Source organism: Seriola dumerili, unplaced genomic scaffold (genome assembly GCF_002260705.1).
Source record: "Seriola dumerili isolate Sdu_G_001 unplaced genomic scaffold, Sdu_1.0 BDQW01000226.1, whole genome shotgun sequence".
NCBI lineage: Eukaryota > Metazoa > Chordata > Actinopteri > Carangiformes > Carangidae > Seriola > Seriola dumerili.
In genome coordinates, this window is record NW_019174481.1 from 2,088,941 (window position 1) to 2,116,846 (window position 27,906).

At 38.8% G+C, this 27,906-nt stretch overlaps 2 protein-coding genes across 2 annotated transcripts; one reads left to right on the forward strand and one right to left on the reverse strand.

Annotated features, from left to right (window-relative positions):
* Positions 1-201: 201 nt before the first annotated feature.
* Positions 202-22,307, forward strand: cdc73 (cell division cycle 73). The gene is made up of 17 exons (XM_022754783.1): positions 202-338; positions 1,031-1,136; positions 1,319-1,388; positions 1,963-2,025; positions 2,171-2,223; positions 2,804-2,892; positions 3,105-3,318; positions 5,210-5,308; positions 5,623-5,701; positions 7,392-7,456; positions 16,788-16,845; positions 18,478-18,513; positions 18,734-18,821; positions 19,871-20,032; positions 20,464-20,564; positions 21,135-21,276; positions 21,417-22,307. Exons 1-17 carry the CDS (start codon positions 208-210, stop codon positions 21,451-21,453), a joined length of 1,593 nt encoding a protein of 530 aa, XP_022610504.1. The 5' UTR covers positions 202-207; the 3' UTR covers positions 21,454-22,307.
* On the reverse strand, positions 7,463-9,924 carry LOC111228760 (beta-1,3-galactosyltransferase 2-like). Its single transcript, XM_022754784.1, has one exon. The coding sequence runs from the start codon at positions 9,821-9,823 to the stop codon at positions 8,555-8,557; it is 1,269 nt and encodes a 422-aa protein (XP_022610505.1). The 5' UTR covers positions 9,824-9,924; the 3' UTR covers positions 7,463-8,554.
* Positions 22,308-27,906: the final 5,599 nt, after the last annotated feature.

Below are 27,906 nucleotides of genomic sequence, written 5' to 3' on the forward strand. Positions count from 1 at the left end.
ACTCGCTTACTATTGTATCTAACAGTGTGGACAAAGTAGTCAAAATTAAGAATTCAGTTTATCATTGTTGGAGTCTCTGTAACCAAGGGGATATTGGTGTAAAAAAAAAAAAAAAAAAAAAGTTTCATTCGGATCAGGCATCCTGAAAGGCCACATGCTGTTGATAACTGGGGGCCTTTCAAACACTCTACAACAAGACAAGTGAAGATGGCGGATGTGTTGAGTGTTCTTCGTCAGTATAATATCCAGAAAAAAGAAATCGTCGCTAAAGGAGATGAAGTTATATTTGGAGAGTTCTCCTGGCCGAAAAATGTCAAGACCAACTACATAATCTGGGGGTATGTCAGTTCTAAAAATATGTATAAGTGGCGTTTGTAGGCCTGCAGCTGAAGCTCATCGGTGCCTTGTGCTGCTGGTAACGGCGGAACACTCGCTAGCTACCAGATGCTAAGATGCTAACCTAACTCCTCTCCTCGTTGTTGTTCTTCAAACTTTAAGCACTCTTTGGCCACTTTGAAGTGATACTTAATTGCTGTAGCTTTGACCACATAGCCTCTTTACTAACCTGTATGTGTGTCAGTTGATCTTTTTTAAACTTGAAATGTGTTTATGAGAGGTATATGCTAAACTTGCAGTAGTGATGTGATGCTAACTACTTAGCGACGTTGGCTAGTACCGAGTTGTGTTCCCATGGAGTCAGGGCTCCACTGGATCAAGGGAAAAGACTTGTGTTTTTAGTTTCAAAAGTCATGACTATACGCAGCTGTTTTAACAGTACAAAAAACGTTGCTTGTGTAACGCAGAAAATGAAGTCACAAGGATTAGAAGATTAGCTACCATGGTATCTGTTGATAGTGCAGTGCTTATTTGACATCAGAACCAGTGTTTCTTTGCTTTCATGCAATAACTTGCGTTCAAATTTATTTTATTGATTATAGACTTTAAACTTGTACCAGTCTGTGTACATTTTAGTGGTATGCTATGGTGGTCAAATAAACTTGATTTTCTTTGCCTGTGTTTCTACCTTCAGTACTGGTAAAGAGGGCCAGCCCAAAGAGTACTATACTTTGGACTCTATCTTGTTCTTGCTCAACAATGTGCATCTCCCGCATCCATCCTATGTGCGAAGAGCTGCAGTAAGTGATCCGGAATAACTATCAAAATGCTACAACCTGTCACTGCCAGTACTGCATCACTTTGTAAATAAAATACTACTCCTCTTTTAGCCTATTGTTTTGTCTCTCATGCAACATCTGTCAAATTCCTCACAACTACCAAGACTGTGTTTTTGGGTGACATGAATGTTTGTTGTTTATAGACAGAGAACATCCCTGTTGTCAGACGACCTGATCGAAAGGGCTTGCTGTCATATCTCAATGGCGAGAGTTGTAAGTAGCACTTGCAACATCTATGGCAATTCTGTATTGTGTTCCTATCATATCCATGGTGTTTTCAGATTTGTTTTCCCATGTCTGTATTAGGTAGGGCTGAACAATATGCATAACATATGCACAACAAAAATCATACTGTGATTATTTTGACAGATATTGCGATTGTGATCTGAGTCATGATTTTAGAGGGACTTTGATTTTTGCTGAGGCCTGTACCAAAGAAGCATTTTCCCTTACATATGGAGAATATTATTTGTAAGCCCGGGCATCTCTGTAATAACACAATGCTTAATTTATGGTATGTTGTGATTTACATTTACGGTAATCAAAAAATTGCACCTCCTGTGTTCTGGATATTGCACTTGGCCACATTGCAATTTTAATAATATTTTTGATTAGTTGTTCAGCCTTAGTATTAGCTCAATACATTTACACTATTGCCCTAAATTTATTATAGGTTTTGACTCACTTAAAGTTAGCTTTCACTGTTTGAAGCCCATTTGAATAGCACCCTTTGTACAGTTGGTCTAATATGAAACATAATGTGTTATCTAATTTTGTTCATTTACAGCTACATCAACCAGTATTGACAGAAGTGCACCTATAGAAATAGGTTTGCAAAGGCCAACACAAGGTAAGTTTCACACTTTATTTATTTGGTTGAAGCTTAATCATTATTATCATTAATCAGTATTTGACACTTTAGATTACAGTTAAATACTTACTAAATAGTGGCTTTTTGTAGGACCTTTGCTTAATTGTTTTCTTTTGCTTCTCAGTCAAAAGAGCAGCTGATGAAGTATCTTCTGAAGCCAAGAAGCCCAGGATTGAGGTAAGATGGCAGGAATGTCTTATCTTTTTCTTCATACAAAACACTTGTAACATTAAATGAAATTCATAATCACATATTTGTCAGTGCAGCTAAATACCACTTGGAGCATTTAGTTTGAATCTCCAATCCACCCAAAGTAACAGCTTCATTACATAGAATTTATCACTGGTATAGTTGTGAGTAATAATAAGATGAAGTAGGTGTCTTTGCAAATTCTTATGAGTAAAAGAGTGGCTGACGTACATCATCACACAGTATTGATTATTAGCATTGATACCTGCTAGGTGACTGTTTTTGTCTGAAGCATTCAAATTGCCAAAATACTCATAACAGTATGAACAATCAGAACAACTTTATTTTAGATGGTTGTTAAACTTTAATTAAATGAAATTTCATTTAAACATGGCTTAAAGAATTTAGCATTTTCCATCTGCTTTTATTTGAGAAACAGTGTATATATTTAACCAAAATACAGTCTGTATGTACATTTAGTCATAAATGAAGTACATTTTGTTGTAGTTACAAAACTTGTCTTATTCTGTAGTTTGCTAATTAGTGTTTACACTGCTTTCATTTTAAGGATGAGGAACGAGTGCGTCTGGACAAAGAGCGTCTGGCTGCTCGTCTGGAGGGCCACAAAGAGGGCATCGTGCAGACCGACCAGATCAGGTAAAATGGACCCTCCCCAAACTAACGTTTATACGTATATATAATGTGCTCCCTGTAGATTGTTACACCGCCAGGATTCGTTTGGATTCGTCAACATACCGTATTGCCAGTGTGAGGCGATCAATACTGATGTCATTATTTCACTGCACATTAATACCTATAGTTCCTTGAGCTACTTAAATGATCCAAAACTCCTCCTCCTCCTCCTCCAGATCCCTTTCCGAGGCCATGTCGGTGGAGAAAATCGCAGCCATCAAAGCCAAGATTATGGCCAAGAAACGTTCCACCATCAAAACAGATCTGGATGATGACATAACCCTGAAGCAGAGAAGCTTTGTGGATGCAGAGGTGGATGTCACCAGAGATATTGTCAGCAGAGAGAGGGTCTGGAGGACCAGGACAACCATTCTCCAGAGCACTGGAAAGGTCAGAGTCCACTTCATAGTAATGATATCCATTCACAGAGATCTTTCACGCAGACAAGTTTTCTTTCTCATGTGATAGTGGATAAGTTTATTTCCCAAAATGTTAGGCTGTTCCTTCAAATACACCTGTTTCAAATTAGCACTTGTGGATTTTCTTATGTTTTGACCTGCAGTGGTTCAGTATTAGACCTTGACACTTCACCTGAATGGGCCATTCCCCATATCATAATGAGATTTAATGAGCAAGTCAGCGCATAATACTTTATATGAGGAAAGTATTGTTGCACTAACTCCTGTAAGTTGAAAGTGTCTGCTCTGTTGCACCTCTGATCACACACAACAGTGATGATGCAATGCACTGCAATGTTGCATAACTTTTGGCTTTGGGTTGATGATGTTTTCTGATTTGTCCCAAATAGTCCATATCCAGGTTTGTTTATTCAGTCATTTTGGTTCAGGTTCATACAGATGTAGACTTTCACCAGATACACATTTTTTGATGAGAGCAATTGTGAACTTCTTAGTGCAGACTGAATGGATTTCACTCGAAAGTTTCAGACCACCATTTGGAACTGTACTCGATACCACTTTCCTGGATGTTGCTGAATTTCCTGCTGAACTCTCAGGGACACAAATCTTCCCACCTTGAAAATACTCCAAGTGTGACACTAGATGGCAATTACAACCACCAGATGGCAGCAATAGTATGGTTTCCATCAAGGGTGAATTTACCCTCAAAATATGTTTTTTTTTTTTTTTTTTTTTTTATCAGCTACAGAAGGACTTGTTCATTGGCTTGAATGCTCATTGGCAGTATGCCTAATGTAATTATTCTGGCAGAATATGAATTGCTTACAAGATGTAATATCCTTACCAGTCTGGTGAAATTTAAAAAAGTATCTTTTCCCCTTTGTTTTGGTCGTTCATTCTTTTGGGCTGGCCATTTCTCATATGCAAACTGTGTGTGTTTTTGGAAAGTTTCTCCAGAAAGTCAGAATCCTAAAGGTTTAAGCTGGTGTTGTAGTGTGAACACGGAAAAGAAGTCTTGTTCTAAGACACTAGTCAAGTGCCTTTATGAACATTAAAACTGTAATCCTTCCTCCTGTACCAGCCATTAAAAATCTCTTTCAATTGTTCTTACAATCTCAGTGATTGGGGATCTAATTCACAGTCCTTGTTTTGTGCAAAACTGTGTCCCAAAGCTTATCTGAAGCTAATATCAGCCTTTATCAGTCTTAAGTCAAATTAAGTGGATATCTTCCAAAGTTAGTGTTTTCTGCAGTGTAGTATACAATTCCCTCTTTTTGTTTCCACAGTCAGTGTTTCCCCTTTCAGCTGCAGTGGAAAGACAAACAGAGAGAGAATTTTATACTAAATGGACTGTAGCTTTGGAAGACAGGAATGACGAATGATTACAGCAAGAAAAACCCGTCTGTTATTTTAAGACAGATTTGAAAAGAGAAAAGACTTATTCCGGAGATGTTGCATGATATGCTCAGCGTCTAAACCACGGTGGCGGCCCTGCAGATGACCTGAATTTATGTTGCCAGATGAGTCAACACTTTAGAAATTAGTTAATACAGTTCACTACATCTAAATCACCTCACATTTGTCTTGGAAATTAATCTACACTGGTTTTGAGTTGAGGCTGATGGACCGTAGGACCTTATGTCGAAAAAGCTGACAACTTCATATTTATTCTCACAACAGTTCCTGTAAAGGAAAGTTTTGTGTGATTCTTCTGTTTAGATCAAAGTCTTTATCACTTTATCATCAGATCCTGAAACACCAAATGATGAGAAAAGCTATATATATATATGTGTGTGTATATATATTTGTGTGTGTGAGTGGCTTTAACTAATTTTATACATTTCCAAATTACTCCTTTACAGAACTTCTCCAAGAACATCTTTGCCATTCTTCAGTCAGTAAAAGCCAGGGAAGAAGGGCGAGCACCAGAGCAGAGACCAGCACAGAACACTACTCAAGTGGTAAGAATGACATTTACTGTGCTTTACATATGCATCTTGCACACATGCAACAGTTTCATGAAATCTTCAGGGAACTTAAAATTTGGCCAGACAATATAAATATGTATGTGTAATAGCGTTACACTTTGACAAGCCGGACAATTTTGTCCTTTTTTAAAATCAAGCTTGAAATTAAGGATATGTAGAAAAGGTTAGTAGTTATTTAATCCATGAACGCATCAGTAAGCCTATAAATGACGAGTAAGAATTTGACTAAAGAATGTATTGACAGGCATGTACTGTAATTATTTGTTTGTGTTTCATACAATTTCCAGGATCCGTCCTTAAGGAACAAGCAGCCGGTCCCAGCTGCCTACAACAGATACGATCAGGAGCGATTCAAAGGAAAAGAGGGTGAGTTTTATTTGTATTTCTGTAGTGGGGATAGGTACTGAAACCTGGTTTTAAACAGGCCTCAGGGCTGAATCTTTAAAGACCATAGTATTGATAAGCTCCGATGTTATTGGTTCAGCTCTTGGTACTGGAGAAATTAAATTTGTTATTGTTACATACACACATTCCACACTCCATTTCTTCATTTTCAAATTTCGCAGAGCAGGGGTGGATTTAGTGATTTGGGGGCTACAGGTAATTTACTGCACAGTAATAATACTGTCAAAGAAAAAGTCCTAATCATTGTGTATTGAATTAGATTTACATTTCCATCATTACAATTTTTTTTTATACTTTACAGTATTTCCCATACATTGAATATTGACATTGACCAACACATTGAGTTTTTTGTTTCAAATGCGTAAAATCTTATTTAATTATGGAACTGTGCACAGAAAATTGATTCACTCAGCCCCTACACGCCTCTCTCTCTCTCTGTCTGTCTGTCTGTCTGTCTGTCTGTCTGTCTGTCTGTCTGTCTGTCTGTCTGTCTGTCTGTCTGTCTGTCTGTCTGTCTGTCTGTTCAGTTATTTCTCACAGTACTTGGCAGTTAAAGTATTTGCAGTGGAGCATCATATATATGGTATTATTTAATAAGAGTACAAAAGCCCCCTTCTCCCAGACAGCCACACCACAAATAGTCTAATTCTGTAACATTGCTGAATAGTATTATTGTTCATTTTTTGGCACACTTTTTATGCTACACCAAGTAGTGAGAACTTGTTAAGTATCATTTCTGCAATTAACCATCATTGGCCTTTGGAGCTGCTTCAAGTTCCCCATGAAATCCTACACCTGCTGATTCAAGCAAAACAGCGAAAAAACTTCATACGGTTTCATAGTATCATTTTACTCTTAGTTTATCATTTTCAGTCAAGAAAAGTATTCAATGGTTCCATCCCAATACATACATTTGTAGTATGTGCCCATTAAGACAGCATCAGTTTGCAGGAACAGGCTCAGTTAACATGGACATCCTACACCTTGTGCAAATACATGTCTTTTAAGAGCCCAGATGTGTTGTTGGATTAATTTCCACATAATAAAGATCAATGCAATATTACAGTTACAATCAGATGATGGTGAAAAACAAATGCACATTAAGGAGGAATGAAGGAATAATGCAATAAGAGAGATTCAGGAGCACTTAGGTCTACTATAAATAATAGACATAAAGTCAAATGATTTTGAAAGTTCCTTGTCTGATCAAAAAAAAGTAGGGATTTTTTTTTTTTTCAATTAATGATTTCAACTATATGATATTCAATATTTATGTTGAAAGTGCCAGATATGTAGTATCAATCTGTGTGTTAAGGAAAATAGATTTTTCGATTTCGAGCATTGACCATCTGTGGATGGTTGGGTGATGATGATGAATTCAATATTTCAGCTTCTTCGTGTCTACTGATTAATGTGAGTCCTAAAACCAGCCTACAGGTGCATCACTGAAGCACAGCAGACTGGGTTGAGTTGTAGTTTTCAGCACATGTATAGGGATGAACTACAATGAAAAATCTATAGAGATAAGGTTGAGAATGAAGAGGTACATATGTGTTGCATAATATTTGGATATTTTAGTACAATTATGCTTTTGAAAATGAATAATTTGTTCTGCCAACAATCTGCAACTCATTGTACGTTGTTTTCTTAGAAACGGAGGGTTTCAAGATCGATACCATGGGCACCTACCACGGCATGACCCTGAAGTCAGTGACGGTAAGAATAGAGCTTCTTGTTTTGCTGAAGACTTAACAAAGAGCTGCACTACATGCATGAACTTCACTTTGCACACATCCGGAAAGAGTCTTTTTTTAATGATTGGTATTTGCTGGAACGGCTGCTAAACATAGCTGCAGTGTGACTTATTTACTGAAGCCTCTGTGTTTTTAGACAGTAAAAACACATTTGTATAAGATATGATCTCTGTGATTATTGCTGTGTCGTAGCTCACAGCATCAGTCAAATGGCATGCTCTCATGTGCTTTTGATTCTCAAGCAGATCAGTAAGAGTGATTTAAAATATGTAAACTATAAACAAAAGATGCTGGTCTTTCTAATTCTATTTGACCACGTCAAAGAGAATCAGCGTAAATCACAGACAGGAAAGATTTTTCCATAATGACTTTTAGAGATTGTCTTTGGAGGGGCGTCATCATTTACAATTATGTCACAACAGCACCTCACTCAAGTAACGGGAAACTGTTGTGCTTCATTAAGTCCTCAAATGTGCTTTTTCAATTGCAATTACCAAAAAAACGTGTTGTATCATATTTGGCTCATTTGCTACATAACAAGTGGCTGGTCCCACATTTGTTGTCAATCTGCCACAATCTCAGTCTGTTACCATTGACTTCATGTTGAAACTAACCTCTTTTAAAATGACTTCCCTGACTATTTGATACACATGTTGACATGTGTGTTGGCACTGTACCTTGTCAACTCAGGTTTTGAGTTTGTATCCGCATATATAAAAGACATACAGTAGGGTCCCCGCTGTATAATAGAACTTACATAATTACAAAAAAGTCACTTTTGTGGACACGCTGCTTATTCTTTTGTAAAATAGAACTGTGCACATAAACCCTCCAGTGGTTTGACTCAGACATAGAAACAGTTTTCATCTCTTTTGTACAAAATTGGCAATAATATTGGAGAACTTCCATCGATTTTTACACATTTATGCAGTGTTTGTATTGAGTTCCCATACGGAAAAAGTGTGGATTAATCCCTTCATATCAAGTTGAGAAGAGAATGTGCTGAGATAAAAATGGTTTGTACCTCATATAGAGTTTGTGAGTGTAAAAGCTTCAGTTATTAAGCTTGTCTCCTTCCATTCATTCTGTTTGAGTGCGCCCTGCCTACTCTGTCTTTAAATGTGTTTATGCAGGCACTGCGTTTGGTGCTTTGCAGGTGATGCCAATATTTAAGTAGTTCATTGGGATGAAACCCATGCGAGGTTATCAGATGGCTGTACTTGCAGCTGGAGTAAGACACTCGCCAGTGGTTGAATAGGAACTCGTTGGGTGGTGGCGTGGGCTCGATCCGGAGCTTGGCCAGGCATATTCCCACATACACATCTTCCAGATGCAGGTGGCGGATACTTAGAGATGCTCTGTAAATTTTCCTCGCCAAGTCTCCAGAGAAGACATAACCAGTCCCAGAGCAGAAGGTTGGATACTTCTCACTTGGGTACAACTCTGGGGGCATGTACCACTTGCTGTTTTTATTTCTGTTGGGTGCAAAGCCTCTCATGTTATTGCCTGTGAAGTAGTTCTTCTTGGGCTTCTGTTCTGGCCTGAGTAGCTTATAAATGAGGTACTCTGTGTTGACAAACATGTCGCTGTCCGTCTTCATGACGTAGCTGGCCCGTGGGCAGTGCATTGCCACCCAGTTCATTCCCATCAGCGTCTTTATGGTCAGGTTTTTGTAGGAATCCAGAAAGTCCTGCTGAATGATGTCATGATGCCTTTGGCTCTCTGCTTCTAGCATCCTTTGTTGTAATAGTCCTAGCTCTCCCTCATTTTTCCCAAGCATGAAGAGCCGGATGAATCCCAGAGCCAGGGCAACACTCTCATTCCCCCATGTCTGACGTATGGCATTCCTTGCCTCCACCTTCCGAGCCTCGGTGGCTATCAGCATCACCAGAAATGGCACGGGTCTGCTCTCTACACATTTGTCTGGCTCATTGATGATATAAGGGAAAGGCCCGTGAGTTATTGTGCCACTAACGTCTCCCTCCTCACTTTGGCTTGTGTTGGTTGCCACATTGTTTCCAAAGCTTGGGTCTGCTTGAGGAGAGGCGACACCATCTTTTTCGTGGGAGCTGTTAGCATCAGCCCTGAAAGTCGGCTGAGGAACAATGACAAACCTCCACATTGAATGTTGGGAGCTCGTGTTCAGTTTGGCTTTAGTGGTATGAAGTCCACCACCTCCATACACCACTGGATGGCTTCTCCACCATGGCATACCTGTGAACCTTGGCAGCCACACCTGGTGAACCAGAAAAACCAGTACACCCAACAGTGAGAGGAGATAGAGAAGTTTAGCTGTGTGTGTACAGCAGTGCCGTCGTCTCCACTGCATGGTTGTGCTTGCAGTAATTCACTCAGACAGTTGCTACACTCATAAGGCCACTTGTCAGCAGCTTTTGACCAGGTCTTGATCCCTGGATTCAAAGTGAAGTTTATGTGGTGGGTTGACTAAGGGACTTTTACCCTGTGTTGATATCTCATTTCCATATATGTAAATCACTTTGAAAATACTCGGAAATAGTGATTTCCTAGGAAACAGAGGAGAAAAGAGGATGTAATTCAGCAATAAAATAAATACATTATGTCACATAGTCACATTAAAGCTACTATAATCAATATTTGATATTAGCAATGGCTGGAATATCTGCATGCATGTGAAAGATGTGTGACGAACACACAGAATTAGCACCTGGTTGCCATACAAAAGTCAAACAAAGTTGTGGAAGAGCTGGTGAACATTTAGCAGCAGTTGGTGGGCTGCAAGAGGTAAACAGAGAGTGAATATTGGACTTAGATTCAGCGGGTGGCCAGAAACATGACTCCTGCTGAACTGGGGAGGGGAAGTGATAACATTTTATTGATATCAGTTATTAGTGATTGACTGTAACTTCCATTATCGATTCTGCTTATCGGTCCGATTGTTTATCGATTCCTTTAACAATTCCTGATCCAAAAAAAAAAGTAATCCCGCACAGCATTTTGCCATACAATCACCCCTGATGTAGCTTTGGCTATACAATGTGCATAAGCCTATAGGCTATGGCTGCAGCTTTATTATTCATACATACATAGTATAAATAGTATTTTATATGTCGTGGCTGAATACATGATGGTTATTATTTACTGAGATGTGCATCCATATTGTCCAGTATGCCCAGCTAATCAACATTTTAGATTCAATATTTTATCAATAGTATAATAGTTCTTTCCTGGTTTGATAAATTCATGGACTGCTCTCTTGTGGCTCAACAGATGACTAACATCATGATGTTGGAATACTAACTGCAGTTAATCATGACAAGTCAACAGACTATTCTGTATCAGAGTCACTTTATAAATGACTGTGCATGAAAATTCATAAAAGGTGCACGATTTTGAACAGCTGGCTAACATAATAACCTCTGTATATTTTTTTCTAGACTTTATGTACTTTCACATTTCACTGATTACATACTCAAACTTGACTTTGGACACATAATCTTCAATTGTTTGGTTAAAGTTATTTCTTATCTTGTTGCTTTCAGAGCAAGAATGAACAGAATTATGTTCTGCTTTCACAACTCTACATTCCCTTGCTTTTGAAAAGAATCCAGATGAGGAATGGTTATAGAAAGAACAGCCTATGTTTGCATGCTGCTAGCACCCTCAAGTGGAGTGTGTTCTCTGTTTTTTACTGAATTGCACACTACCGTCTTAAAGGACCCTAACAAGACAAAGAGCAGTTTGTGAGAGCTCACAGACCCACTGAAAAGACTTACGTTGGCGCTTTCACATATATCAACAGAAATGGAAACAAGTGTTTCCTTTAAAAATGGGCACACCCTTCACATCCTGTGTGGTAAAACTGACAAAACATAAAAACTGATTAAGATTAAGACTTCACAACATAAACTTAACCTTTAATCTAAATACCTGTCTCTTTCTGGTATCCACCATTCCTGGATGTGATGAATTGCAATCTTCACACACTGATCGCCCTCTTGGTCTCCGGTCTGTGCTCCAAGCCGAATAACAATAACATACAGCTTTAGCTTGACGAGTTGGATCCTCATTAATTCCTTCCTTAACGTGTGACAAATCAACCTCTTCTTTTATTCAGAAGGTAAAAGAAATGGTGGTCTTCCTTGGTTTATTAATGGAAATTAAATCCTCATCCAGTAACTCGCAGCTATCTAGCAAATGCATGCACCACTTTGTTTGTGTGCATCGGCAGAACATGTGGTAGAGCTCCAGTGTTGCAGTCTCTCTGTCTGCCTTGGCGCATTGTCCCCGGAGGCTTGATGCTAACGGTGCTGCGCTGACGCTGCCTCTGGTCTAAGGGAGGAGAATGTCTGTATCTGACACTCAGCCAGGGTCCTTTCGCTGTCCTTTCTTGTCATATTGTGAATATCAAAGCAGCGGTGGATAGATAGGGTTAATCTCTGGATGATGCATAAGCCTTACATTTCTCTGTCCAGCTCCTCTAATTTCCGAGCTGATGCTTGTTTCCTCTTGCTCGTCTCCTTCCTCTGATTTGCATTTTCTACTGTTAACTTCCCTCCCCCCATGTGCCTCTCTTTCCTTTTTTGTTTCCGTTTTCCTCTTCTCACCCTTCTCATTCAGCAGTGTTGTCTGCGAGAGGGCTAGAGGGGTGAAAACAGCGGGGGAGGAGGAAGATGAACAAGAAGCTGTGCTGTGAGTTGTGTGTTCATTCTGAAAGGCAGCTCTAGGCTTGGTGGCAGTACGCTCTCCCACCACGTCACGGTCACGCCGTCTCTGCTGCTGTTGCTGCCTGCTCTGATAAAGGGGTGGGGGTAGTTGGCTCCTGACCTATTTGTATTCACACCCACTCTCGAGAAAGAGGAATAAAGCATTATTTCAATTTGGCATGCTGTGAAGTAAGAGGAGAAGCCTTCATATCAGCACCTCTGCAAGTCTTAAGGTAGCAGATTGTCTAATCTGACTGAAAGATGGCAAACGTCACCCTCTTGCAACCTCATACTTGTGCAACGGTGGACAGCGCAACTCAAAACCCACAGTCACAGTCTTTAATGTGTCTGCTTCCAGTCTCTCTAGCTGAATGATGATTAGAACACGGATAATTAAAACAATCTTTCCGCTATGCTCATTCAGTCGTGTTGGTCTGATGCCTGAATGTTCATGTTCAGGCATTGTCATTTTCATTCTACCACAGTATGACTGGGAGCAATATTTATTTCCTGAGGGAGGCAGGGAGTGAGGGTGCTTGTTTTTGCATGTGTGCCAACGGGCAGTCACGATCCCTTCGGTTGCACTGTGCCCACCTTTTAACAGGCTTGGACAGCTTTTCACACTCAAGTTAGGATCTTATTAGTTCACGGTGAAGACAAGTTCAGAACTCGTAGTGATAAAATAACAGACTGAAGGAAAAGTTGTCATTCATTCAAACAAAAATTGAAAAGTAGCTCTCTGAGCAGACATATGGGTATTTGCTGGGAGCTGTGTTCTCTACGCAGCCAATAAATGGATGCAGAATTTAAACAAGACTAGGTCAAAACCTAATATATGTCTGGATCACCTGTGGTCAAATGTGACGTTGTCTGAAGAAATCACCAAACACATAAATTAAAGACAAAGACTACCTTACTCGGAGAGAAACGTAGAAGAGACAGACTTTATTTTTGGTCTGTCGCACAGCTCACAGCCTCTGTCTGGGATCCAGTTTAGCCTTCATTTACCTCAACTCCAGAACCTAACAGACTTTACTGGAGGCAGGTGTTTATGTCTAACTCCCTCTTTTTGATATGAGTAATTGGTCATAGCGATATTTTAGTACAGAGCCCCATTTTAAGTCGCTCCCATTTGTTGTGTTAGAGTTACTGCATTATGTGTTAATACAAACGCAACACTTCCTGTACTCATTTCAAATGTATAGCCCTCTAGCGTTTCAGTGGGCAGAAACCCTTTATTTCTTAACATGGCTTTTATTGCTGTGCTGCAGTAAGCGTATTTTCTCATTCTCTCTCTCCCTTCCTCTCTCCTGCTATCTTATTTTTAGTTATTCCTCTGTCTCCTTTAATAATAATAATAATGAAAATATAATACATGTAATTTAAGTAGTTTATTTGCCGGAATGGAGGTGAGGCTCAGTGTATTGGAAGCACTCCTCCACTTGCCTGCGGTTCCTGAGCAGCCGGGAAATCCAGAGCGGTGCGGTAGACTGCCCAATACAAAAGGTGTAGCCCTAATCCCTTGGCCGGCATCCATACACGGTCCAGTCGTGTACCAATTTTATACCCAGTTTGTTTGAAAAAAAGTCTCTAAATCTAGCATCAATGAGCTAAGTTGGCAACACTGCAAGCTGTAAACACCACCTAATAGAACCTGTTTACTATAAAATTGACATGCATTACATAACATACATTACATATATAACATTTTGTACATTACATACATAACATTACATTTCATACATACTTGCATACATACGAAATCATAGGGCTGGCGGTCCAGCCAAAAATGCTTAAATAAATCACTCTGTTTTAAGACATTTTAACAATGTTTCCCAGCGCTTGAGTGCTAATACACATATTATACTGTTACCAGGGCTGCTCGGTTATAGCAAAAATGATAATCATGATTATTTTGATCAATATTGAGATCATGATTATTTAACATGATTACTCATTGACTTTGGGAACAAAACGCATTTATTGAACTTAAGAAAAAAAAGAAAGGGGGGGGGGGGCACTTCAAAACAAAAAGTGTTGTCTGTGTCTTTTTTCTGGTTATACACAATAAGTTAAAAGATAATCTGAGTATTGGATAGCAGCCAAACAGGGCATGGTGCCTCTCCACTATATATAGAAACTCTCTGAACCGGCAAGTTGCCCAAGATGACACACCTGCATATAGGGATGGTTATCTTTTAAGATATAAATGATTTTATAAATTTATTTATTTTTTATAATGTTTTATTGAATTTTGCATTAACAAAACAAACAAACAAAAACAGCACAGATCTTGCCAAATTACAAAGGAGTCGCAATGTACCTGGGTTACAACAACACACTTCTGGATCATATACATTATTGTTTGCATTAGGATCATGTCAAAGGAAGAAATTTACCAGCCTACGAATTATCTGCTGAGCCAAGGTGCGGGCACCCTTTCTGCAACAGATCAATGGGAAGATTTAAATGATTTTTAAAACATTTTTTGTTGGTACTGCTTATCGATGCAGAACCTTAAAGGTACTCTTATTGGTACTTTTTGTTATTTTGTAAAAGAAAAAAACCCAACCCCATACCTTCCCCACTGTTGCATTAATTTAATGGCCACCATCCACATGGAAAGCTCCCAATGGGTCATTCTTTTGCAGTCCCATAAATACTGTATATGAACTCTGTAATGTGAAGCCGAGCATGTCTTGGTGCAAGGTGTAATACCTCTGAAGAAGAAGTACAAGTGCCTGGGCTGCTGCAGAGCTGCAGATAAGATGTTTATCTGTAATTGACAGTGATCCTGCAGTGCCGGCAGAGACTGCCTGGCAGCTAGTCTGATCCCCTCAACGGTCCGTTGGTACTCGTCACAAGACCATGGGGCCCACTAATGGTTAATTTTGGATTGTTAATAATAAATTAATATTGTGAAAATGCTGCAGTATGCAGATGTTATCTTCAAAACCTCAGCTGTGGCACAGAGCTGCAGTTTTCCAAATGCCAAGTGGTTTTGACATCAGGATGCTTGGATTGGGAAGTATTGGCTAAGCCTGTAGATGTGAGGAAAATCTGCGATTACATTGTTCAACATTGTGATAACGATATGACTTGCAATGAATACATATTGAAGAGTGCATATTCAGTTCCTATGTCTTCCTCAAACAAATGTAAAATGTCAATAAACTATATAATATTCCTGACACGAAAACACTTAGTGAGGTAGAACACGGACATTAGTCATTATCAGTCATCTCCTCCGCTCTCCTCCCTCTGCTGCTGATGTGGATTCATTTCTTGCAGGTAACGCCGCTAGAGAGGAGGTGGCTTTACAAGTACACTGTGGTGCACGGGCAGGCGTCAGGGCGACAGTCTAAATGAATCCAATAAAATATTCACACACTGTTCATTATTTATACTGGGGGAAACATAGTTTGAATAATTTATTCCAAGGGGCTTATTGAGCTTATTGAACTACAACACTTGCTATACACAGGTCTCTTCAATGCATCTGAGACCATGCTTTTGAAATGATTAGTATTAATATACAACAGCCAAGGTGTTTCATTGTCCTGCCATCAAGTTACTCATATTAATGTTAATACTCAGCAGCTGATATGACCTGCCACTCGTGGCACTTGTCATTTTAACCGTGCAGACAACGATCTGCGCGTTTAAAAATGAGAAGCTCCTATCTGAATGTTTTGTGATTTGAGGTTTTGTTGATAAGAGAGGATAGATAACAGCTTTGTTAAAGTCAAAGTTTGTGTTTTGCTAACCCGTGTGTCAGAACAGGGTCGATCACTGGTGCAGCCAACTTATCTGCTTTATTTTGAGAGACTATTATTTTATGTGGAATTAATAATAAAGACAGATACTGTCACTAAGCAACACTCATTTTGTTCCTGCCTTCAACATGAGTTTCACTGTGTGGCGAAGTAACATATGTATGACTTTTCCATTCCATTTCTGTCAAAACACAATTTTAAAGCGCTTTTTAGGCCAATTAATTAAGATTACAATATCATCCTTATTTTTGTAAAGGTTCGCCTTTGCATAGATCAGTCCTCTGGGATAAGTGGCATGTTCTGAATTCTGGGATGAAACTGTTGAGCACAACAGCCTGACGATACTGACACTGAAACATCCTCCAGCCTCAGCTGTAGGCCAACCACATCTGCATGTTTCTATAGCTCCTCTGTCAGTGTGAGCTCTAGCCTGAGGGAATGTCACTGGATGATGGATTACTGCTAGACTGTTGACCACTCCTCCCCATCATGCACATGCACATGCACATACACATACACATACATGTACAGGGAATCAATAGTGAGCTGGACGGAGTGGCGGATGAGCACCAAATTTTTCAAGGAGAATTCTGTTAACATGGAAAAAGGGTCACATCCTTTAAATGAAACTTGTCCTGTTTTCCCACAGCTCAACCTTTTTCTTAATCTACATTTTCCTCTTGACTCTAGACTGTACTGGGCTAATGTTGTCTAACTTACACAGATAGCAAAACTAGCTTTGCCTAAATGTTGCTGTAACATTTTCTTTGTTAAAGACTCACAGTATGGTATGTTTATGTGTATGACCTTGGGGTGGTGTTTCATTTTCCAGGAAGGAGCATCTGCCCGGAAGGCCCAGACCCCAGCGCTGCAGCCTGTCCCTCGTCCAGGTTAGTGTTTAACTCAGAATATCTACATACATTTATGCACATGTCTCCTGACGGTGTTCTAGTGAAAATTGCCTTATGCTAATTTGTTTGAATAACTATTTGAGTGTACATGTTGTTTATTAGCAGGAGGAGAAGAATTTTAGGGAATTTTGAACAAAAACATTTTCTTATACAATAGCATTGGTAGCAGAGGATTTCCTGCAAACACTGGACTCTTGAATTGTTTGTCATAAAACAAAAAGATGGAAAGAGGTGACACATTGTCACCCTCTATGGTTAAATGTAATAAAACTGTCTAAGGAAAACTGTGAAAACCAGTTATGGCTGTACATGGCCAAGTAAATGGGTTTCTCCTCCACTGGATTTTTTTCTTGATGCTTTGTGTTTGAATGAATCTGAAATCGGATTACTGCACGGAAACAAACTGAGTAACTTTCACCGACCAAGTGTTTCTGTTATGTTGCTGTTTGTCATCCGTCATCCAATCCCATCATCTTTGCCTATTTCATGCATTCATTTTCGTATTGGAAGAGCAGGGAAAATCCCAGCACTGGATAATAAACTACAGTATATACTGCAACAAAGAAGCTTTTCTTTTCATGTGTAGCTTCACAGTTAGACCCTGGCTGCGTCCTCTTTTACAACTTATTCAAGGGTCAAAAAAGTCAGTCACAGGGTTCATACCCCAGCAGCTGCTACATCTGAGTTTTTGTTGCTCTTAGGCATTTCCTTATTATTCTCTTAAATTATTAGCTGCTATCTTTAAACTTTCCCTGCAGAATTAGACATGGTGTGATTTTAAGGTGCATAACCAAGAGTTTAGTTAACCTTGTTAGAGAACTAAAACTAAACAGACGAGACCTTCCTTGACTGTGATATTCTCGGTCCATGATGTAGCCATAATACCACTTTTTTTCCTCAAGAAAAATTTACAACGATAAATTGGCAGATCTTAGCTTCTGTGAGATCGACTTGGCATATTTACACATGACCACATAAGATAGATATGCACATTATTTCTGTATGAACTGCCTCTGTGAAAGGGACTTTTGTTTGGAGAGAAGAGTCACTCGTCTGTTTGACTCCTTAGTAAACACTGACGCAAGATGCTCCTCCACACGTTTTTTATTTTCATTATGTGGAGAATGTCTGAGAGCACAACAAAGCAGCATCAGTCTGTGTTGTGAGTGACCTGACTGGTTGACTGTGTAGCACATTTGTCCTACTGCTGTGATAGAAATTAATAAAGGAGCTCAGCTTGATAGACATAGTTGATGGTCTAAAGATGCACATTAAACGACCTCTCGCAGCCTAGAGTTTAAAAAAAAAAATCTTTGGTTTTAATCTTTTTTTTTTTTTTAAATTTACTGAGCCGTCTGCAGTGAATAATTTGAGTGATTTAAAAGTTAGTGGGGCCCTTCAGCCCAATTCTGTTACCGTAATTTAAAATTAATACATACTGTTGTGGGTGGAAACAATAATCAGAACAGGAATAACCTCTAACTGTAGAACAGGAAAGTATTTTAACTGAGAATCATTTGTATCTTTGTCTGGTCTCTGAAATTTAATGCTATCTACATATCTGTATGTGCTCATGAATTTTTCACATTTTTGTCTTTTTTTTCCCTCTAGTTTCACAAGCCAGACCTCCACCAAATCAGAAGAAAGGTACATTAGATAATGTTTTTGGTACAGATATGAAATGCAATAAACTGTTCATTTAGTGTTCTATAAACATTACATTAATTACATTACAATACATTAGAACTTTTTCCATTTTTTTTCATAGTCCTGGCTTAGTGTTATTTCCAGTAACTGCCTTTATTTAATGCTCTGTCCAACAGCTTATCTGTTTTTTAAGACCTTTTTAATTATGGTTTTCTGACAGGGTCCCGGACACCCATCGTCATCATCCCCGCCGCCACCACCTCACTCATCACAATGCTTAATGCCAAGGATCTTCTGCAGGATCTAAAGTAAGTATAAATTACTATTGCACTTTTGAAAATTCTTGTAATCCACTCACTGTTACACTTTTGTGGCATTTGACAAAATCTTGCCTTTTAGTATTTTTAGAAACTAAAAACTTTCTAAGAATTTATCTAATTTTAAAAACATGTTAAATGAGTACAGAACGATGTTGTAGAAAGTAAAGAAAGTTGTTCAGCCAAACTGATTTTATAAGTCGTAGCACTACTGCGCGGTCTGGGAAGACAATATTATTAATAGAATATTGAACAGAATAGGCAGAATAGGTTTAGTATTAAGCGATTTACTGGAAGCAGAATTGGCCATTTGCTAAGCCCCGCTTTACTACACCTAACAAGCTTTTGTTCTTGTACGCAAACACAGTTTACAGTGAAAATGATGGCAGATTTACCCCTTGAAAATTCTTTAAACAATGAGTCCTTGATTTCAGATATTGGTCAACAAAAGAAACTTTTCACCCTTAATTTTTTTTTTCCTGAAAACTGAAACTGTCACTCACTGATTTGATCCTCTGTAGCTAGTTAGCTAAATAAGCTAATGGTAGCTCCATGAGTTGAGTGAAAATGCTGTCTCTTGCGTACTTTTAATGTCTTCAGCTGACTTGGTATAAACAGTATCTCCCCTTAAAGGGGTTTTACCCACAATTTTAGTGTGATACATGATATCACACAAAAAGATGGAAGCTAAAGCTGCATGTTTCGGGCAAAAAGTAAGTGTGTCGTGAACCAGGCTTTTTTTTTTTTTTTTAAATGTAAGCTGTAACTCTACAAAATAATAAGTATATAATGCCACTGGCCTTAAAAGGAATATTCTGTTTTTACTGTGGATAGCGAACCAGTTAACCAGACATGCTAATGTTTGCGGCTTACCTTAGAGCAGAAAAACAAACTGTTTAATTAAGCGGTTTAGTCAAATTAATATAATGTGTGCATTTAAGTAAATTGATTGTGACACTGGCAAAATGAAATGAGATGAAGAAGAAACTCAAAAAATAACTGGAAATGAGAAAATGGAAATTTTGTTTGAACTGTACCAGGTTTGTCACATCAGAAGAAAAGAAGAAGGGGGGCATCCAACGTGACAATGAAGTTCTGCTTCAGAGGCGCAAGGACCAGATCCAGCCAGGTGGCACAACACTGAGTGTCACTGTGCCGTACCGTATCATTGATCAGCCGCTCAAACTGGCTCCACAGGACTGGTGAGTTTTTATTTAATACGTTTTATTCACATTTTTTACACCGCACAGGAATCTTCAGTTGAGAGAACCAAGCAAGGGCTCCGGGGTTGGCATAACAATTTCTAACTTCATCATTTCTTTTACTGTGAGCCTGTCTGATACAGATACAAATACAAATACTGGCCTCTTTGTTGTCCCAATGTCAACCCTCAGTGCATAAACCATACAGTACAAAGTGAATTAAATGTACAACTTAACAACAACACACTGCAAAAACAAACACATAGTGTCACATTGATCATGAAACTTTGGCATGACATCCAGCAGCATCACTACATCATTAGTATTAACTGGAAGCAGGGAACTTGGTTTTATTTTAAATGTTTATAATTCAATAACACACCTGTCTCTGTGTCTTCACAACAACAACCTTTGGATGTTTCCTCTTGCAGGGATCGAGTGGTGGCTGTGTTTGTGCAGGGTCCTGCCTGGCAGTTCAAAGGCTGGCCGTGGCTGCTGCCCGATGGATCTCCTGTCGACATTTTCGCCAAAAGTGAGAAATACACACGCTTAAGTTTTTTTGGTTTCTTCTTCTTCTTCTTATTATTATTATTATTATTATTATCATTATTATTAGCAATTGTTATCACCCTTGTAACATGGCATCAGCTCATGGTTGCTAATTTTGAGATTTTATTTTTCAAGCAAAAATGCAAAACCTGTTTGTTCCCAGTTGTCCACCTTTTCTCTGTTTTACGTCATTGCAAACTGAATCTGTGGAATTTCAATGATCAGACAAAAAAATGCATTTGAAGACATCATCTTGGATTTGAAAATGTGATTTTCACTTTTGCCATTTTCTGACATTTTATAGACCACACATGTAATTGATGTTTCAAGAAAATAATCAGCAGATTAATCAATAATTAAAATAATCATTAGTTGCTGCCCAAGATGAAATTAAACTATACAAAAGTTTTTCAGTTTTCAATAACTAGATAAATATTGGCTATGAGAGCTTTGGGGAAAAAAGTGAGGTGCCACTGCAGTGAGGGCATTTGGCTTTTACTTCCACACTCAACCCTGAATCATTTATATTAATGTGTGGATGTTTCCCTTCCAGTTCGAGCCTTTCATTTGAAGTATGATGAAGCAAAGACAGACCCCAATGTGCAGAAATGGGATGTGACCGTCCTGGAGCTGAGTCGCCACAGGCGCCATCTGGACCGGCCTGTCTTCCTGCGTTTTTGGGAAACCCTCGACAGGTATTTATTCTTACACACCTTCATATATGCCCATCTTTTTGTCTCCCGTGCACACTTTATTTGTTGTTTGGAATTGTGTAATTTTTGAAAACATTTTGGCAAGAACTAACTTTTCGTCCTTTCTCTTTCCGGTCCATCAGATACATGGTGAAACACAAATCTCACCTCAGGTTCTGAGCCCAGATCACAACGTCCATCCGAAAATCCCACAAATTAAATCTCCGACCCTCGAACTCTCCATGGCCCACCTCTTGCAGAGGCATCCCCTCTCATCCAAGCTCCCATCCCATCCTCCAACATGATCCCAATTTTAGCAAGAGAAGGGGGACACATTATGGTGGTGGTCTTCCTCCAACACTTCCTCGAGGACTCCTAATGAAATGCGCTGGATATGTTGCTCTGGACACTGGAGAGGAGATTTAGGGGATTTTTGTGTTTTTGTTGTAGTTGTTTTCTAATGTTTTCACGTAGTTAAACAAAAATACCAAAATATGTTTTATATTAAAAAAGGCAACATACTGTGGAAACAATGTAAATGAAATGAGCAACATAATGGGGTCGGAGGGAGAGGAGGTTTTGACAATGGTAATGCAGAATATTGTGAATTCAACTCAGAACTGTTCAGACTGAGAGGAATGTGAAAATAACTCTCAGTACAAAAAAAACCAGCCACTGAGTTTGACGGAAGAGATTTCCTTCACACTTATTTTTTTTCTTCATTTGGGTGTTTGTGGTCTGAATGTACATATATGATAAAACCTGTCAGAGCCAAAACTCTTGGAGCAGAGAGGAGGATGCAGGTAAGGGGTTCAGTACTTTAGAAAGCTACTCTGCTCTGGCTCAATAAAATTATCTCAGTCAAGAAACCAGTTCCTAGCTCAGTTTTTGACAGATCAGCACAGCTCTTGGTCATGCAATGGCCTTGTTAAAGTCTTCTTTTTCTTCTTTGTTGGTGTTGTGCTAGAGGAGAAATATGATGGAAAGTATTGCTTTAAGTCATCACATGAAAATAGACAATAAAGCCTCAGAGAAACAAACTCTTGTGTGCTCCCTGTTTTAGATTGTTAAAGTTTCCTTTATTTGTGTTTTTTCCCAGTAGTTAAATTTAGGTTTTGTTTCATCTTGACAGAATGAATATCTGCAAGTAAGGGGGACAGGAAACTGTTACCAATGGGACAAGGAGAACCAGCTTTTTTTAAGGGCTTAAGGCATGGAAGATGAGCATTAGGTATGATACACACACATAACAGAGAACAAATAATTCTGTAAATGTTACCTGGTAAGCGAAGCAGTAAGTAGAGGAAATCCTCCTGGGAATGAAAAACGAGCTGTGAAGTTGTAATGAAGGCTGCAGACCTGTGATAAGGGGTTATAATGAGTTAATTGTGTAGAGCAAAACTCCACCCTTATATCTTTGTCACACTTCCTCTCTCGGTTCTTTGTTTTCATTCTTAGTAAAACACCATACGAATGGCCATCATTGTGGAGTTTTAGTTATGAATTAGTGTACATTATACCCAGTTTAAGTATATTCATTTGGTAGCTACAAGCACTGAAAAGCGATTCTGAAAATGACTTATGTTTTGCTGTTTTTTTTTTTTTAAGCAGCAAGCCAAATATTAAGTCTTTATTTACTATTTACATTTATTTAAAGCAGTTTCCATGAATATCCTCATGTATGTTTTTTTACAGCCACGACTGTTTTGGCTCACTCACAGCTGCTTTCAGATAAGATGTTTATGAGAGCTGTTTCCTGTAAGCAAAACTTAAACCCCATCGATGTTATCTCCCCCCAAAAACCGGCAAAGTAAATGACTAGCTAGTAAACATTGTGGTGCATTTAGCGGCTAAAGTGCGAGGTATTTTAATCAGGAGTTCTTGCACACCTAAAGGGTGAATATTGGACGTAGGTTTGGACAGGTGGACACAAACATGACTGTTACATTTCCTGATGTGTGCCAGGGGATGAGGAGAAGTATCGAATGAAAAAAGTGTTCAGAGAGGAAAGGAAGATAAGGAGGCAAAGCAAAAGTGTGAGAAAAACCAATGATTTTTATTATCAAACGTAAAAAAGAACAACAAAAAGCTCTGGCTTCTAAACCACCAGGGTTAACAACCAAAGAACAAAATGGAACCTCAGACAAAGTCTGAAAAACCACCCTCCTTCACGCAAGGAGTATCACACGTGTGGGAAACACACTGCCACACTCTGGCCCACCCGCTCGACTCAGCCCTCGTCCTCCCATATGTCATCTCCGGACAATCAGCGAAATAGATCCACCTGCGCGCAGCTCATCCTCGACACTGGAGGAGGCGCAACACCTGGAGGGAGAGAGAGCAGCAGCACCACCACCAGACAACCACTGGGATCGTAACAATGACTCTAAGTGAATAATAACATTGCTATGTTTGGATGTATAAACAGAACTGTTTGCTAACAAACTTGCCAAGAAAGTGATAATGAATTAGTGGCCAGTTCCTTAGGAACACCATACTAATACCGGCTAGGGCCTCCCTTTGCTCTCAAAACAACCTCAAGTCTTCATGGCATGGATTCCACAACACCTTTCTTTGAGATTGTGGTCCATGCTGACCTGACTGCAACACATCCTTTATGCAGATTTGTCAGATGCACATTCATGCTGCCAATCTCCCGTTTTACCACATCCCAAAGTTTTTCTACTGGATTCAGGTCTGGAGGCTCGGGAGGTCACTGAAGTTCACTGAACTCATTGCCATTTTCATGAAATCAGTTTGATACGGATTTTGCTTGGTGGCATGGTGCATTACACTGCTAGAAGTAGCCATTAGAAGAATGCAAATTGTGGCTATAAAGGGATGTACATGGTCAATAGCAAGGCTCAAACAAGCTTCATTGGTTTTAAGGGGCCCGAAGTGTGTCGAGAAAACATTACACCATCACCAGCCTTGATGGTTGACACACTGCAGATTGGGTCCATGATTTCATGCTTTTTAATACCAAACTCTGACCCTACCATCTGTGTGCCTCAGTGGAAATCCATTTTCATCAGACCAGGCTATGATTTTTCAGTCTTTAACTGTCCAAGGTTTGGTGTTTCTGTTCTTGGCTGACAGGAGTGGAACCCACCATGGTCTTCTGCTGTTGTAGCCCATCCACCTCAAGGTTGTTGTCCATTCTTAGATGCTTTTCTGCTCATCACAGTTGTAAAGAGTTGTCATCTGAGTTACTGTAGCCTTCCTGCCCAAACCAGTCTGGTCATTCTCCCCTGACCTCTCGCATCTGCAGGATTGTTTTTTGCACCATTCAGGGTAAAAACTCTTCATGTTGTGAATGAAAATCCCAAGATTACATCAAAAACAACATATGGACATGTTAACAAGGTTAAAAACTTGATTTTCATTGGAGGGGGTCTTTAAGAGGTGCATATTACCTTATTGATATGTCCTTTAGGTACTGAAAACGTTTGGGCTGACAACACTCAGATGAAACTCATTTACAGTTGAGGGTCACAGCAAGAGGAAATACCGAAATATGAATATTGTTTCAGAATATTACTTCCTTTTTTCAGTCAGGGTGTTTTGAGTTTCACAAAAAGTATTCATGACCAAAGTCACATCTGTGCTTTGACAGGAAGCCTTGTTGAGGGATCTGATCGTTAACCACTGTCCAAGATTCATTTCCTATTAGGGCAATCCTATCATGTTTCTGAAAGACTGTGGCCATCTTTACTTCCGTTTGCCTCTTTTCATGAATGTTGTGAGGGTGAGAAGGTAGTGACGAGAGTTTATCATGAACTTATGATAATAAATATTCATCTCATGAACCTCACTTCTCAGGGGCCCTACAGCCAGAGCTCACAGATTTTCCCATTCTGCCTTTCAAAGATTAATGGAGAGAAAAAACCCTTAATTTCTCAGTTAACTTGCTCTAAGAGCTGGATTAAAATCTGATATATGAATTTTTACAGTAGTGGAAAATACATTCAGTATCATGTGTTTCTTCCCCAGTCTTTGGTAACCAATGTAGGTTGGCTGAAAGGCCTTAGTAGCAAATCCTGACTGGGTTCCTGGTTGTAGTCATATTCTTGAAACCCCAGTAATTATTCTCCAGCTCTATTGGCAGATGAAATCTGTAGGGGATTTCTCCTAAATGAAGAGTAATGAGCACTTTATCAGCACTGCTCAGTCCGCACAGTGGGTGATTAAGTAGCTCCTTCTGAGGCTTCTGGCTGAATTGTTAAAAAGCAGATATGAGGAATCTGGAGGCAATTTGCACAAATGAAAAGGGAACAAAATAAAATGACAGATGTATCTCAAGATTTTATTATTCATGTTTGAGATAAATGTTGAGTAAATGCTGAAGAACAAGAGTAACCGAGTAAAAGAAGCTGAGAATTACAAAAATTACAAAATATGATTAAAACCAGGACCTAACAGGGACCAGTGTTTCTGTTTAGTTGCTAACTGACAGAGGATGTTGAATGAAGCTGAGTAAAGTTTTGTTTGAAATGGTTCTTTTAATGTGTTTTGCTCAGTGTTATTGTGTTTCTAAGTAATCCCTTTTGCATTTTTATATTCACAAGTCAGAGAAACATTTCTTGGTCTCAGTAGTAAATGTGGCCCCTCAGAAATGCTGCGGTGTTGCAGGCATTGTTTCATTATGAGGTTATAGCATCTGTCTGCAGCTTTACGGAAGTGTAAAAATGTGGTTTGAGTTACAGGAAATCTTGTTCATACACATTAAGGGTTTTTTTTACATTATGAAAATGTATCAAAAACAAGCAGGTCAGAGTGTAGTTTGCACTTCTGAACCTTAAAAAAAGAACCCACACACACACACGAAGAGGGGAATATATATATATATATATATATATATATATATATGTGTGTGTGTGTGAGAGAGAGACAGAGAGAATGTGAGCTTCCTGTTTAAAAAGAAGGAAGAATTATTCGTGCAGATCTCTTAAACCTACTGAATATGTGAGATTAGAAAAAATATATTTTTTCCTGGTATTAATCAGTGAGTCTCTCAGTATGTAATTCATCCTCATCAAAATGCAAAATTTGCATTGTGTGCATCTCTGCCTATAACAGCCACATTGTCATACTAAGTATGTATTCATGCTAAATATGAATACTGAATATGTTTTAACTCTATGTATTTTCAGAAATATATCTTATATATAAAAATTTTTACAAAATTTTATTTATTTTTTGCTTTACTTTAAAGGACATTTTAAATAAGAAACAATTTACGTCTCAATGGGTCTTGGTTCATTTGTACTTTGAAGTTCTTTTCTGTCTGCATGTGTGTGCGTTGCTAAAAAGCCAGATGTCAGAGTTTTCAATGAACATTTAAACACGTCTGTTTGTGTTTTACAGAATTTTCCCTGTTTCTAAATCTGACCTTTGGCATGACTGTGTTTGGTATTATGTAATGCTGTTATCTGGTCATAGCAAGTCCGGGAAATCATTTTGAAATCTGGTCTCTAAACAAATATTGTGATTTGTAATCTGTGATAACAAACATGGAAGAGATACTGCGGAATGCAACAAGATTTGCTGGAATGTCACACATGAAATAAACAAAATAAAATTTGACACTAAAACCTGAAGGCACCAAAGTCCCAGTATCATTTTTGATCAGGAAACCAACAGCTGTCGCATTGTTTACTTGGTGATAAATTTGAGTTGTTGATGTGCATTTACTTAGTGTATATGGTTTGTTCTGAGGGGTCATGTCACAATGCAGAGATGACATAAATGTAAAATAAATAACCATTATACAGCTATTATTATTCAAATTTTATAATTGAAAGAAAGAAAGAAAGTTGGAGGTCCAAATGGTTATCAACCCAGCGTCAGTGAGACTAATGCTCCCTCGGTCCATGCGCATCCATCCATTCATTGCCTGCTTCATTCCAGTTGCAGAGGAACGGGTCTTCAGTCCCTGCGGCATCTCGATCAACCTGCTAGGCCTACAGCACACTTGCCAGAATATCTGCTTCGCTCCCTCCTCCAAACCCCCTCCGCCCCCCCATCTGACGGGTTGAATGATTGTGCCAAACCTGTTTGTCCCTGACTTGTCTTTCTTGTCTGAACCCTGGTAAAAACTTTAGCCTTCTGTCCATGACCTTGAGAACTGCTTTTTGGGACTATGGATTTGTTGTTCCTGTGCTGCCTAAATCAGCCAGAGCGTCCAGATCTGCCAGGAAGATTTCTAACAGTTTTTTAACAGTTTTCTAACAGTGAACACTATTTTTTTTTTTTTTGATTAAGCTGCCAACTCCATTTTCTACCTTGTTGAAAATAAAGGTCTATACAAACTATCTTTGTTTTACTATGTGCTAACTTTGGGTTCTAAAAACAACCGTTACAGTAAGGTATAAAATATCGTAAAGACATCATAATAAGGTAAAGCAAAAAACGTCATTAAAACTTCATAATATAGTAAGGTGCAACATTTCATAAAAAAGTCTTATTATAGTAAGGGAAAAAAATGTCAAAACTCGTCACCGTATAGTAAGGCATGAAAACGTCATAGTATAATATGGTATATTGAGAATTTTTTTTTTCAAAAAAGAGTATAGTAAGTATAAAAATGGTAAAAAATGTGAAAAAACGTCATAGTATAGTAAGGCAAAAAAA